We start from the raw sequence: 15,326 nt of genomic DNA, 5'->3' as shown, positions 1-15,326 counted from the left end.
AGGTTTTCGTGATTTTCGACTTGTTAATTTTCGGATTTTTGGTTGCTATAAGGTTTGAAAAATTAAAAAAAATGTAATTCATGCACATAAATATAAAAAAAATATTTATTTTCTTAATTAAACGAGATTACTTGCGCCATAATGCGAAAATCTGCATTTTTTACAATTTAAAAAGTAGGGGTGTATTACACCCCTAAAATGCAAAAGCGCAAGTTGATGCTATATATCTTTTATTGCTTGAGGTATCCTCTAACTACTTACCGATTTTCATGAAAATCTATGAAGGTTCAACAAAATAGGAAGTGAAAACTTACAGTGACTGCACTTTCAGAAATCTAAAAAATAATTTTTAAAAAAGGGGTGTATTTCACCCCTAAAATGCAAAAAGCGCAAGTTGGCAATATGTCACCTTTGTTCCTTGAGGTATCCTTTAACCACTCACCAATTTTGATGAAAATCGATGGAGGTTCAACGAAATCTGAGGTAATAACTCATATCCACCTTCATTGACTCCACTATTTGTACTGAGAAATTTCTTGTTTGTCGCTTTTGAACAAGTTATTATTCAATATCTTCAGAAATCTCGTCTATTATTCTACTAATAGTATTGTTGCTGAGTGGCATAGGTTTTACATTTTCCTCATATTTTTGCAGAACCGTTTTAAGAAATGCTGATATTGACGGTTTTTTTTTTAAATTTACTCCTATAGTATGTTTAGTTTTAGTGATGAATAAAGAAATTTGATAACTAACCTGAATAATACGATCAGTAGTTGAAGTATGAGCAGAACTTTAATGTTTTTCACTGAAATCTAGCATTGCATTTAAATGGCACGGAGCGAAAGGGTTAAACTCATGTCGAGTCCATATTCGAATTGCCCCCTTAACAATCAAGTCTCCCCCCCACGTTGGGAATCACTGCGCTAGACTGTGTTATATGAGCGGGGGTCCGATCACGTGTTTTTGTCGTAAAACTGAATGAATGAAACACAATTCGGAAGTTATAAAATAACTTGTGTGGTTGTTTTCTTATTCGTTACCATCTCTAATTCCGAGAAACTGTTTCCTTGTGTTAAAGAATTTTTAGCAAAAAGCAGAAACGCTTGCTGTTGCTTGGCACAGGTAATTCATTAAATTTGTAAGCAGACAACCAACGCTCTAAGAGCAGGGAAAACGTTAACTAACCCAAGAAAATTGCTTTTGTCAGGGAAATGTCAAGTGTAAGATCTATTTACGTTGTAAATTGAAGATTGTCGAAAAATTGTAAATTGCTAATGCAATTTTATGGGTATATTAACAGGGGCTGAATAATGAAAACGCTTGTTTATTTATGTAATGAGAAAATGTTGTCTTATACACTGTGTGTCGATAATAGTTATTTTCCTAACAAGTGCAGAAAGTCATACTCCCGCTTCGCGTCGTTCGGCAAACTGCAGTCGCGTGCGGAAAAGAGACTTTCTGCAAGAGTTAGGAACAATATTTTTTCTACGAGTCTTTAAAAAATGACCAAATTTTAATCAATTAATTTAATTAATATGAAAATACATACACAAATTAATTCTTTGGCAAGGTTGTCAAAACCAAACTTTCAATATAATTAGTTAGCATGACGACGATCTTGGTTTCCATAACGATGATTCAAAACGACTGTTATTGTCTACCGATGTGACTTTCGAATATTATGTTTATGTATATAATTTCATTAAAACAGGAACACAATAAGATACATTTGAAATAAAATAGTAAATAATATCTAAATATTACTTTATTGCATGTATTATAATTATTTTAAGACCATATTAAAATATCTACACGCGTGCGGAAAAGTGAAACTTTCTAAACTAAAACGCGTCCTCGAAAGTAGACATTTTTGCACGCTCGTAGAAAAAATAATAAAACCATTATAAAATTTATTAAAAATTACAGTTAACTAATAAAATTTGTAAAAAAATACAATGCATTTCAAATTGAAGGGTTAAGGGAAAAAAACAAGGAATGTCACGTTATCTTTGTTTTGAGAAAATAGGAAATTTAATGAAAAATGAATAACCATTTTCAATTTCGTTGCAAAACGAAAACACAGCCGAACCATATTCTAGTCCAATCAGAGAGTGCTGCAAGCACCCCCACCGGTTTCGAAACTTATTAGTCTCTCATCAGGAGGCACATATGCTGCTCTCCCTGATCCAACCAAAACAAACCTCAGCGTGCAGTCCCGAATTGCAACGAACGAAATGGCATAGATGCCCTAGCAGTTGCCGCTAGGGCATCTATGCCATTCATTTATTCATTTTTGATTTACATTTACTATGTGGAGTATGAAGGGAACCATTCTCGTTGGAACTTTACCGCGTTGAGCAGATGGGACGTGAATTGTAAATTGTAGAATTCCCTCATCTTCCTTAGTCTCAGCATCCGTATGGCTTGCAAATTGTAGAAGCCTCGGAGGTGTAACCAGAGAAAGTTCCCATTGTTTTCATTCTGGTGGGGTGTAGAATAGCATTATGTTGTTTTATATGCCATTAGAGTGAAAACTTAGTCTTTTAGGAAATTTAATGTTTGTGACTACATATTTTTAAACCATTGCACTGAAGAAATAGTATTTAGAATAGAATAGAATAGAAATATGCTTTATTGTCATGAAAAATTGTACAATTTTATCGACAAAGCTTATAAAAAGTCAAGAAAACAAAACAATAACAATCCAATTTACTAAAATTACATAAATCGTCAATATATTTACAATAATAACAATAATAATGAAGTTAAACAGAAGTAATCAATTGCAAAATTTAAGTAAATTGCAAATGGATATAGTCTACCTAGTAATTAATAAGTTTAAAAGTTAAGCTGCTGCATATGACACCCAAATATAGACAAAAAAATGATAATAAAAATACTACTTGTGCAAAGGGTATTGTAATTTCTTAGTTATTGATTAAGAAAATCTTCTACTGAATAATATGGTCTTTGAGATAGGTAGGCTTTTGTCAGTTTACGGAATTTGGGGAAAGATGCTGCAGATTTAAGTTGTAGAGGGAGATGGTTGTAAAGTTTTTTTTGCGGAATATAATATAGATTTCTTTACTAACTGAGAGGACGGGGTCGGCATATCCGACCGAGGACGTCAAACGTAGAATTTCTCGTGAAGTAGTCATGATTAGGTCTTGGTGGAAAGACATGTAGATGTTTACGAATTAAGCAAACAGTTTCTAAAATATACAAAGATGGAAGGGTTAAAATTCTGTGATCTTTGAAGTAACTTCTGCAATGTGTTGTTCTTCTGAGGCCAAACAGATATCTAATTGCTCTTTTTTGTAATTTGAAAATAACATCGAATTGGGCAGCTAGCTGTACCAGAACCCCAAAAAGGAAGACCATAACGAAGATGTGACTCGAACAAAGAAAAATATGTTATTTTGGAAGATGCTAAATTGAGTTCATTCGAAACAAATCTTATAGCATAGCAAGCTGAGGATAGTTTCTTCCTTAACAAATCGATATTGTGGGACCATTTAAGGTTGCTGTCTAAAAAAATACCAAGAAATTTTACAGAATCAACGGTACTGATCTGGCTGTTATTAAGAGGTAAGGGTTGAAGGACTCCTTTATAAGACAATGCTACTGTTTTATCTACGTTAAACGAGAGTAAATTAGAGTCAGACTAGGTTTTTATTTTTTTTTTATTTCATACACAAACACAATTTAACCAAATTTTTTAAGAACAGAGATAAGAAAATTAAAAAAGTACCTAACTACAAATAAAAACTGAAAAAAAACAAGGACTGTCCAAACGTCACGTTGTATTTTACATTACAATATTACTTTACGTTACAAACATTAGTTGCACCAGCTGATAGAAAGACTGAAAACAAAATTATGGCAACAAAAATGGCAATAAAAATTATAACAAAAGGCAATGCAATATTTTTTTGGTAGTCTAATGCAATGGCCGCCTGATTTTTTTGACTTTTTGCCAGCAGTCTTTTTAAAATTATAGAATGTCTGTGCCTTGCGTTTGTGTAACTCATTTTGAATTCTTAATTTACGAATCTCTGCAGCAACCTTATCATAATTGAATGATTTTAGTTTCGCATGGAATTCATCACATGCTGAACATGTGTCTGATCTTGGGTAACCAAATGACAAATTAAATTTCGTGTTAAAAATTTGCCGATATGTAACGTAAGAAACTTTAATAGTCGGATGTTTTTCTTTAAACAAGTTGAACATTTTTGTAATATTCAAACTCTCTGGTAAATACTTTTTCTTAGATTCGTGTAAACTGTAATGGGATAATCTAGTTTTAAAAGACTTTGTGGTTATATATTGCTTCACGATTCTGGATGCAACTTTCTCTGCTGGGAACTATGCTTACCACGTTTGTCTTGTCCAGAAGTTCCTGTAGCTTTTAAATTTTTTTGTAGGTGTTCAATTTTGCCCTTAGTTACACCATGTATTGACATGAATGCTTTAAAACACACATTAATTTGTTGGGAAAACTCCATTACGCTTAACTCTAACTTCATTGGCCGTGTTCTAACACTTCAGTCTTTAGAGCTGTGGTTGTACAGAAGGATCCTGAAGATACCATGCACAAACAAAGTCACCAATGAAGAAGTACTACGGCTACGGAGGATGAACACAACCGCAGATTTGGTCAACATCGTGAAGAACAGTAAGCTACAGTACTTGGGACATATAATGAGAAATCAAGGCAGATACGAGCTACTCCAATGCAGTTTACAAGGTAAAATTGAAGAAAAAAGGGCCCCAGGACGAAGAAGAATATCCTCCCTTGCTAACCTGAGAGCGTGGTATAGAAAGATCTCAACACAACTATTCCGTATAGCAACAAAGTCATCATCGCCAGAATGATCGTCAACGTTCGGACGGAACGGACAGGCACCCTAAGAAGAAGAAGAAGAAGTTTCTAACAAACATAAACAAAGGAAACTAAACGATTAAACTCGAAATAAAAACGTTAATTTTTGTTTTTGTTCAAGTGGACTCTCCTTGTTTTTACCTTTCACGTGGACATTTCCAGTTTTTATCCTTCGCAGTACTATTTTAAATAGGCATATTTATCGGACGGTCCAAGTTATTATCTACCAGTCTAATGTAAATAGTAAATACATACATAAAATATCTGTTAGATAGTGTCACTATCTCAATTTCTTATAAAGTGTGACATTCCCTGTTTTTTTCCTTCACCCTTCAAATGTAATTGGCATATTTATAAAATTACTGAAATATTGAAAATATCCAAAAAGACTTTCATCAGAACGTTATCGAAATATTTAAGTACCCCACTCTATCTGTGAAAAACTTACCGATTTCACGTAAAAAGTCTTGTACAGGTTTTTGAATGTTTTAAAAAGTATATAATATTAGGGATAGCTGATGACAAATCCTGGAAGACGTACAGATTTTGCTTTGTTTTTTTTTTAATCATAAAAATTTTTGTTGACATTTAAAATGTTTTTTATATATTTTAGGGAAAAATGCTTCAAATAAACGTTGTGGATCTTAAAATGTACTTTAATTTTCCGGTTTTTAAATTAAAATACATAAACAATTTACCGAGATAATTGCAAAAAACCCTTATAGCCCGGAAGGTAGTGTAAAATTTGACCGTTTTAGTTAGGTGTTCCAAAGCTTATTAACAAATGATTTGTCAGCTGTCCCAAAACCCGGGCTTTTAGGCCAGAAAAGATAAAATATGAAAGTACATAGATGGAAAAACCCTACAACTTATGTGTCAAATATTTATCTCCGTTCCTTACATTCATAATAGCCTAGTGGTTAGAACACCTGGCTCCTGGTGAAAGCGTGTGAAAGTCAGGTATCCTATCCACTACACCATAATATATGGATGTGACGCACGGGGATAAATATTTGACATATAAGTTATAGGGTTTTTTCCATCTACTTTCATAATTATTCTTTCTTGACTAAAAGCCTCCGAGTCGCGCCAGCTGACAAACATTTTCGTTATCAAACAAGTACTATCTACCAAAATAAATGTACAGAATCCGAGCTAAAATGACCGTAAAAATTTGACACTACCTCCCAGTCTATTAATTTTCTAGTCATTTATAAATGTTAATAACTTTGTTTTTTGCATAAAGACATGTAATATAACTACTTGAAATTATGGCAATTGATGAGATATTGAAGTGTGCTGAAATCTCAGCTAGATCGAGCAAATGGTTTGCAAGTTATTAAATTTGATTCTCCCGGAGAGCGATTTATTTAAACAACTGTATTTTCCCAAACAGTGACTCTAGAGATATTTAGCAGATCACAAACGATTCCTTGAGGCTTCAATTATATGATGTATTAATAAAAGTTCATAGAACATGACCTTTCTTGATGCTGGTAAAAGCTGACCTCTATCGTCAATGATAAAGATCGGGGTTACATATACATACTTCCTCTTTCAAGCCGCAGATCTCTTTTTCTTTGCAGGATTTGGCATTTTGCCCTGCTTATGACTTCTACATTAAATTGGTAAACTGGTACATTGGGTCTTAGTTTTTTATCAATTGGTCCTTAGTAGGTCCACTTGTTGGTAGTGTCATATTTAATACCTTTGAAACCTGTGGTATCTTTCTGCCAGGAGCTCTTGTGAAATATTGTCTGGCGCCTCTTGTGCTAGTTCATTTAGTTACCCAGGGCACAGAATATATAACCACACAGAAGCGAATCTGACTCTCGTTTCCATTGATTTTGTTGGGACCGAAATATTTGACCTTGTGCACCAGTTACAGAATAGAACTTGATGTTCTAAGGAATAGACCATTCCAAATTAGGTAATATTTTTGACAAGTTGTTATTAATTAAATATGAAATGTAAAATTTAACTATAAAATATAAATAAAATATAAAATAAAACATATATAAATATAAAATTTAACTATAAACAACTGCCACGTCAGTCGCAAAAGTGAGGTTGCACCAGTTACGTTGACACATGAGCAAGAACATTATGTTACCGTTTTCGGCAGGAGTTTCGCTTCTGTACGGTTATTTATTCTGTGCCCAGGGTGTACGTGCAGTATTCTACTGCGGATACGAGCTAGATCTACACCCCATATAAGGTAGATCTTTATAAGAACATCGTTACAACAATCGGTGAAACAATTTCAGAATTCTTAACCTATAATAAGAAGGCGAAGAAGAAAACTTATCTGTACTCAGCGTAACATTTTGAACAAATAAAGCTCTGTCTTATTAAAAAAATATTAACATTCCTTATTGTTTTCTTTTCAGATCCACTACATATTTTCTAAACGATCAGGTAAAACCATTCATCAGTCATTAATTTGCTGTACGTAGAAGAATCCTTTTGCATTAACTCAATTTTGATCATGTATCATGTATTCTGATTTGTCCATGGCAATAGTACAACTACCTTTGTCTGTTTCATGTATAATGTACAGATCTGGAGTTGATTTCAAATATATGCGTGTTGTTTCAAACGACATGTTAAAATAATGATTTGGTTTGTTCACTTTAGTGTGGTTCACGTAATTGGCTATGATAGTGGTTGCTCTAGCTCGTACTACATCCTTTGATTCATCAGGAATATGATCAGCTATACTCTCCAGGTCTGCAATAAATCTATCTAGTCTGACATCTTGCAATTTGTAATTTCTTCCGGTATGGCTATGCTAGAGAGGTTCTTGAATCATTAAAGCCGCGTTTACACGATGACAATTGGCGAGACAATTGTCATTACGTGGTTGCGGATTGTCGGAGGCCAGTCCAGTTGAACGAGATGTTTATACGGGGCCAACTATTGCCATGGCAGTAGACAGCTAAAACATGGCCGACTGCTCGTCATCTGTTTTATCCTGTTTCACATATCGACAGCACTACTGGCCTACACCGTTCACACGGCGCCAATTATCGCGACAATTGAGATTTCGAGTGGTGGGGAGGCTCACTGGGCGCAGCTCATTGTCCTCAGTCTACTCCCGGAGACAACTGAATTTTGAGCCAATTGTGAGGGCAGGTGACAAGGCAATTGGCCTGAAGTGTTTAGACGAAGACAATAATTTCATGCCAGTCAGTTGTCTTCTGAAAATTGTCTCGCCAATTGTCATCGTGTAAACGCGGCTTTACTGTTGTGTTTAAATACACTGTTTTTCCTCGTTATTGTTGTTGCAAGTAATTTTTATTTCTAATGAAATAAAAAAAAAACAAATAAAACTGTATTATTGAAAAAATGTTAATATTGCTTATTGTTTTCTTTTCAGATCGATCCCATTACATATTCACTAAACCATGAGGTGAAACCAACCAACCATTAGACATGCAATTGAAGAGGCCGTTTCGAATCGGTCTGAAGAAGACCTGCGGCCTGGTCATTACCGCGCTAGTGCTCTACGTCATCGTGCACTCATTCATCGGCTCTATGACCTCTGACCTCTCGACTTCTATGATCTCTGAACAAAAATACGTCATCGGAAATGACAAACGGGTCTACGAGTACAATCGACAAATGCCGTTGATTTTTATCGGTGGTGTTCCGAGGAGCGGGACGACGCTGATGAGAGCCATGCTGGACGCGCATCCAGATATAAGGTAAGAAGGAAAAATAGAAAGAAATATTATACTGTATACGGTTATTTATTTGGATCGAAAGTATTTCTTTGTAAGTCTTAGGCTACGGCCAGACAAGCGACAATTTACGGCGCCGTAAGAGCAGTAAAATGAAGCGCGAAAATGGGTCCCACGGTGAATGTAGTGGATTGCCAGACTGAGCTGTAAAATATCACGCAGCAAGATCGAACGGGCCCATCTTCGGCATCGTGTCGCAAACGAATGGACCTGGGTCCAAATTTGTAGGTCATCTAGCCACAACAACGACCAAATCACTGTATTTATATCTCGTGATACGCCGTAATTTACATCCCCGTCCGGCCATGCTTTTTACGGCGACTACTGCCGCTTCATTTTACAGCGCTTACTGCTCTGACGGCGCCGTAAATTATCGCTTGTCTGGCCGTAGCCTTATCTAAAAATATAAGTAAATCGCATTAAAAAATCCGCATAAAAAGAGACCTTACTGTATATAATATGTTATTATAACATACTTAACACAATACAACTTAAAAAATAAACACAATAGATATGTGTATTAGTTATAAATTCCAATTAACACAAAGAAAATACGCTAATGTCACTGTCACTAAAATAAATGGTAAACGTCAAAATTTTTAGTAAACAAGATATAAACGTAAAAAATATACTGACATTGTTACAGTTAAAATTCCTTTAAAAATTTTTCTGTTGATTATTGATATAAATTACAATAATTTTTGTATTAAGTAAACAAGTTTAAGTAATTTTATTTGCAGTTTAATTAAACAGTAATATTAAAAGTGGCATGCGCCAATTGAATCTAACTTCAGCCCGTGAGTAATTAATTATTACTCACGGGTAAAGTAATGAATGTTATTATTGTAGGCTTTTTTCTTCTAGTTGTCTAGGGTTGATTAATTGGTCACAGGTCGATTTTAGGATACAGCAAACACTTTATTGTAGAACTCGTAAATTACAAGGATAATGTAACAATTAATGTAAACGGTAATTAACACTAAATATCTAAATACGGTTTATAGCAAGAATATGCAATCTTATTTCGTCGTACGTCGTTATAAAGATGAAAAAGGCCGTCTGCCTCTAGCATCAGCGTCTTAATGTCAACTCGACTTTTCTCTGACTGACTGAATACTGTCACTTGGGCAATGATAATGCTCAACCTTAGATCTATCGTGTTTTTTGATTATTCGGCAAATGCCACTTAACTGGCTTTCGGCTCGCGTTTATGATAAATAAAATAACTTACGAGTTCGCAATGGAAAATATAAAGTATTTGCTAACGAATGTAATCCTACACTCGGCCATCCTATTCAGAATCCGACTCGGATTCGTCACTTTCATTGTCGACCCACGGTTTAAGATATTCAGCACACGGTGATGTTCGCACTGGTCCCTCATGCTCACCAATCTTTATAACATCATAACGATCGTTATCTTTGACCTTAACAATCTCATAAGGACCTAAGAACTTTATCTTGAGTTTAAGTCCTGGGCCCAACTGGGTTCTTTTTATTGCAACTAAATCTTTCTCCTTATAGATTCTTGCTCGTTTTCTTCTTAAATTATACCCCTTTTTGTTTTCAGCTTGTATCTTACATATTTGTTCTTTACATCTTTCTCGAAGTTCCTTTCTATCTTCATCATATATTTTTATCACCTCTTCCTCTATGAGTTCTCTGATTCGAATGTCTTCTTTATTTTGATTTTTACGCCAACCAATACTTCGAAAGGTGTAGTACCTATACTTCGTTGATAAGTAGAGTTCAATGCACTTTGTACCCTGTCAACATTCTTATACCATTTCGTAGGTTCTTCTAAACTCAATTTCGTAAGAACAGGGATAATTGTTCTATTCACTCGTTCAACCTGACCGTTTCCTCGTGGTACTCCAGTTGTGACTAGAACATGTTGAATGTTTTCTTCTTGGCAATATCTTTCAAATTCCTCTGATCGAAATGCTGTACCTCGGTCGATTATCATTCGAGAAGGGTTTCCAAATATTCTTCGTTGCTTTTCAAGACAACTTATAACTTCTTTCGTCGTTGTCGACTTCGTCGGGTAAAGCCAAACAAATTTGGTGAAGTCGTCTATAATTACAAGTATATGCTGATAATTCTTACTTGTAGACTGCAATGAACCCAAATGATCCGCATGGTATGTATGCAGTGGACCGTCTAGTTTTGGTATGGGAATAAGTGTTCCTTCTTTTTTTCCCGCCTTTTTGCTTCCTAATATACATGCTATACAGTTAGAAATAACATTTTTAACTTTCTCTTTTATCTTTGGTACTTATATAAAAGTCTTTAACTATTACTTCCTCAGTTTTTCTCTCAGAAGAATGTCCTATCTCGTGACTTCTTCTTATTATCTCAGTCTGTATATTTCTCGGTACAACTAACAGTTTTAATCCATTGACATACTTGTATAATATTTCGTGCTCTAAGTCATATGCTTCTTATGCTTCTGTCAGAAGTATTTGTTTTATCGCCTTGATGTGCTCGTCTTTATCCTGAGTCACTTTAATTCTTTGTATTACACCATCTTCTTCTGTAACCGTTAAAACTTTTGGATATCGGCTAAGAGTATCCACGTGAGACATCTGAGTACCTTTTCTATGCTCAATTTCATACTGGTACTCCTCTAGCATCAGTGCCCGTCGTGCAACTCTTGTTGTAAGGTCCTTCTTGTCCATAGTTCGCTTAAAGGCATCACAATCTGTAACAATTTTGAATTTGTTCCCAAGTAAATATATTCTAAACTTCTTCACCGCTCTTATAATAGCGAGTACTTCTAGCTCGTAACTGGTGTACTTCTCTTCCGCTGGTGTGGTTTTTTTACTCATATAATATATTGGGTGGAGCTTGGAATCATCAATAGACCGCTGTAGTAAACATGCTCCATAACCATGCTGGCTTGCATCAGTGTGAAGTTCCGTATAAGCACCTTGTCGATAAATGTGTAACACCGGCTCATTTATTAGTTTTTCGTTTAGTGTTTCAAAAGACTTCTTTTGCTTGTCGTCAAACCTAAATTCTTCATCCTTTCTTAATAAGTCACTTAACGGTTTTGCAATGTTTGCATATCCGGCTATAAATTTTCGAAAATAACCTGTAAGCCCTAAGTAAGATTGAACTTGCTTCTGAGTTTTAGGTTCAGGAAATTTCTTTATTGCTATGACCTTCGCATCACCTGCTTGAATTTTTCCGTCTTCCACAATAAATCCTAAAAATTCTACCCTTTTCTGCAGCAATTGGCATTTCTTCTTTTTAATCTCCAGTCCATATTCTTGTGCTAATTTCAATACCAATTTTAATCTACATATCCCTTCTTCTATATTAGCGCTCAGAATGATAATATCGTCCATATAATAAATTACGTATTTTTGAGCCGTCAATTCTCTAAAAATGTGAGCAATAAATTTCTGAAATACTGCTGGACTATTACACAGTCCAAATGGACACTTAAGAAATTCAAACTGTCCGCTGGGCGTGACGAACGATGTGTACTTAGTACTACTAGATTCTACGGGAACATGAAAAAATCCGTTCTTTAAATCAATTGTGCTAAAAATTTTTGCACCTTGTAAACAGTCAAGCACGTCTTCAACGAGGGGAAGTGGGAATCTGTCTCTTATTATGTTTTTGTTTACTTTTCTATAATCGCAGCAAATTCTTGTCCGACCGTCCTTCTTCTTTACCAATACTATTGCGCTGGCAAAATCCGAACAACTAGGTTTAATTATGCCTTCGTCGAACCATTCATTTATCTGCCTATCTACCTCTTCTTTTTCAGGAACAGATAATCGTCTGGGTCTTTCATAAATTGGTTCCTCGTTTTTTAATACAATTTTCATTTCAATTTCTGTCGTCTTCGTTTTCTTTGGTTCATAACTTTCCATTAACTGCCTAACAGTTTCTCTATGTTTTTCGTCTTCAATATGTGCTACTTTTACTTCATCTTCTTTGTCTTTTTCGTCAAGCATAATGTGCATAATAAAGTTTTCGTCCGTCCTCTTGCACATTACTATCCCATCATCTCTTATACTAACAGATGCTTGTTGTAAAATATTATTTCCAATTATTGCTTGAAAAGATGTCGATGTCGCAGCTTCTGGGATAATATGAAATTTTAGATCAAACTTCTCATCATTAACGTCAGCTTGTGTCGAGAATGATCCTAATGTATTAACTTTCGCATTTTCTCCTAAGCCTTTCAACATTATGGTGTCGGGTGTTAAACAAATATCATTAAAGAATTTGTCATACACATCTTCTCTTATCGTACATATATCACTTCCGGTGTCAAATAAGCTGTTAGTGTGATCTGATTAATTGTAAGTTTAATCGCTGTTTTTGGCTGAACCTCAATTACATTCAAAGCTGTGTTTTCTGTAGTAGCCTTCGTCGATTTTTTATTGGGACATTTACTTGAAACGTGGCCATATTTGTTGCAGCTAAAACACTTCGTTCCCTTCGACTTATCTGGACAGTCCTTAGATCTGTGACCTCTATTTCCACAATTAAAACAAGTAATGTTGTTCTCTCTTTTCCTGTCATTCTTCTCTCTTTTCTCCTTTTTAACGATGTCCTCGTTTTTCTTAGATCCTTCTTTATTTGCTCTAAAGCCTTGAGCTTGTCCAGTAGTCTTCTTACCGTGTATCCTCTCATACAGTTTAATTTTCTCCTTAAAGTCTGCAAAATCTTTTGCTCCATATAACACTAGTTTATTGGATGATTCGTCTTGTATTCCATCAATTATATATTGTATAACAACTTCTTGTTCTAAGTAAGCTCTATTAGCTATTTCTCTCATTTTAATCATGTATTCTTGTACAGTCTCATCAGATTTTTTTCGTCTCGTCATCAACATCTTATGTATCTGTGCACTATTTACATGTACTCCGAATTCTTCGATTAAACATCTCTTCAAATCAGGCCAACTTCTGATGCCTTTTTCTGACTGCACAAACAGTTTGGCAAGTCCATTTAAACATTTTTTTGCGTAGATTAATTTTTGTAAGTCGTTCCATCCTGTTATCTCAGCTACTTCTTCAAACTCGATAATCCACGTGCGAATAGGATATTCATCTTTTCCATTAAATAATCTTATGCTGTCTTCCACGTCTCTAAAACTTAATGCAAATGATTCCTGTCGTCTTGTACCAGTCGCTCCATTATTCGCGGATCTTATTTCAGCGTTATTGCTTGCGCTATAGCTTCTTTCTCCAATTTCTTCATGTACGTGAATATCTTCGTCATATCGTCTGTCTTCGTATCTTCGTCTTTCTTCATCATTACGTCATATCTACGTCTTTCATCACATATTTGTCGTCCTTCGTCATAATTTCGCCCTTCGCGTCTTCGTCTAAGCTCGTCGTTTCTTCTTTCACGTCTTCGTCTTTCTTCTTCTTCAAGTCTTTCATCGTCTTTTGCGCGTCTTTCATCGTCTTTTCGTCTTTCTTCGTCCAATCGTCGTTTCTGTTTTTCTCGTCTTTCATCATTTTCCCATCTTTCGTCTTCCAATCGTCGTTTTTCTTTTTCTCGTCTTTCATCATTTTTCCGTCTTTCGTCTTCCAATCGTAGTTTTTCTTCTTGCAATCGTCTTTTTTCGTCTTCCAGTTGTCTTTTTTCTTCCTTTCGTCTTTCGTCGTCTTCGTCTATATCTGATACGTCATCCTCCTCTTCGTCATCTTCAGTTTCGTCGTCGTTAATGAAGGTATTCAAAAAGGAACAAATGCGAACAACCACGTCATGCTTCTCGTTTTTATAATTTAAATCAAGAATTTGGCATATCGCAATTAAATCAGGAAGATCAAATTTTTCACTTACATCGTTTTAGCGTGAGTAATATTATAGTCAATATTACGAATAGAACCTAAAGTTACCATAATAAAATATTTTCAAAAAATATTCAATAATATCAAAAGAAATATTTATAACTACGTAAAAAACTAAAGCATGCAAAAATTAAACCTTTTCAACAAATGAAATAACCTTAGTAATGCATATTTGTGCTATAAAACCTACAAAAATTATCGTTTTCCTAATCTTAAAACGAAAATATATCGTCAACAAAAAATATACTAGAATGTTTTTATAATGGACACGAAATTAAATCAAGATCAATTAATCGTTCATTCATATAAAAAATTTTTCTTAAAATGTGTTTTCAAAGTTCATCTGAATTTTCGGTTGCATCAGCACATCAACAAAAGGGAAATGTCATTGAAAACATAACGTTCAATCTTCTTATCGTCTTAGTCGCTTGGTAGAATGTTGCAAAAAAAATCTCTTACCTTGCAAATCGTCTCTAATAGTTTAACTCGTTATTACCATTTCATAGGCTTGAATTCGTCATTGTGTTTTCACTCAAAACATATCAGCATTCAAAACAATATCGGCACGGCAATATACGGCTAAACGTCAGCGTCAGTCGATCTCACGTTCAATCCATATTTCTGCTTATCCTCATTATATCTGTCTTCTATCTGCTATCCCGGTTGAGCCCCCAAAATGTAGGCTTTTTTCTTCTATTTGTCTAGGGTTGATTAATTGGTCACAGGTCGATTTTAGGATACAGCAAACACTTTATTGTAGAACTCGTAAATTACAAGGATAATGTAACAACTAATGTAAACGTTAATTAACACTGAACATCTAAATACGGTTTATAGCAAGAATATGCAATCTTATTTCGTCGTACGTCATTATAAA

General features: G+C 34.8%; 1 protein-coding gene across 2 annotated transcripts in view; it reads left to right on the top strand.

The window, feature by feature from the left end:
• Positions 1–15,326, top strand: part of LOC114326709 (protein-tyrosine sulfotransferase) — a 921,489-nt gene that overhangs the window by 637,140 nt on the left and 269,023 nt on the right. For both annotated transcript variants that reach the window (XM_050648297.1, XM_050648296.1), the window contains one exon: positions 8,265–8,592. In XM_050648297.1, coding sequence (XP_050504254.1) covers positions 8,321–8,592 — 272 coding nt within the window. In that variant the 5' untranslated portion in view covers positions 8,265–8,320. The remainder of the gene's footprint in view (positions 1–8,264; positions 8,593–15,326) is intronic.

The sequence above is a fragment of the Diabrotica virgifera genome, chromosome 4 (assembly GCF_917563875.1).
Source record: "Diabrotica virgifera virgifera chromosome 4, PGI_DIABVI_V3a".
NCBI classification, from domain to species: Eukaryota; Metazoa; Arthropoda; class Insecta; order Coleoptera; family Chrysomelidae; genus Diabrotica; species Diabrotica virgifera.
This window is presented reverse-complemented; position numbering and strand designations above follow the sequence as displayed.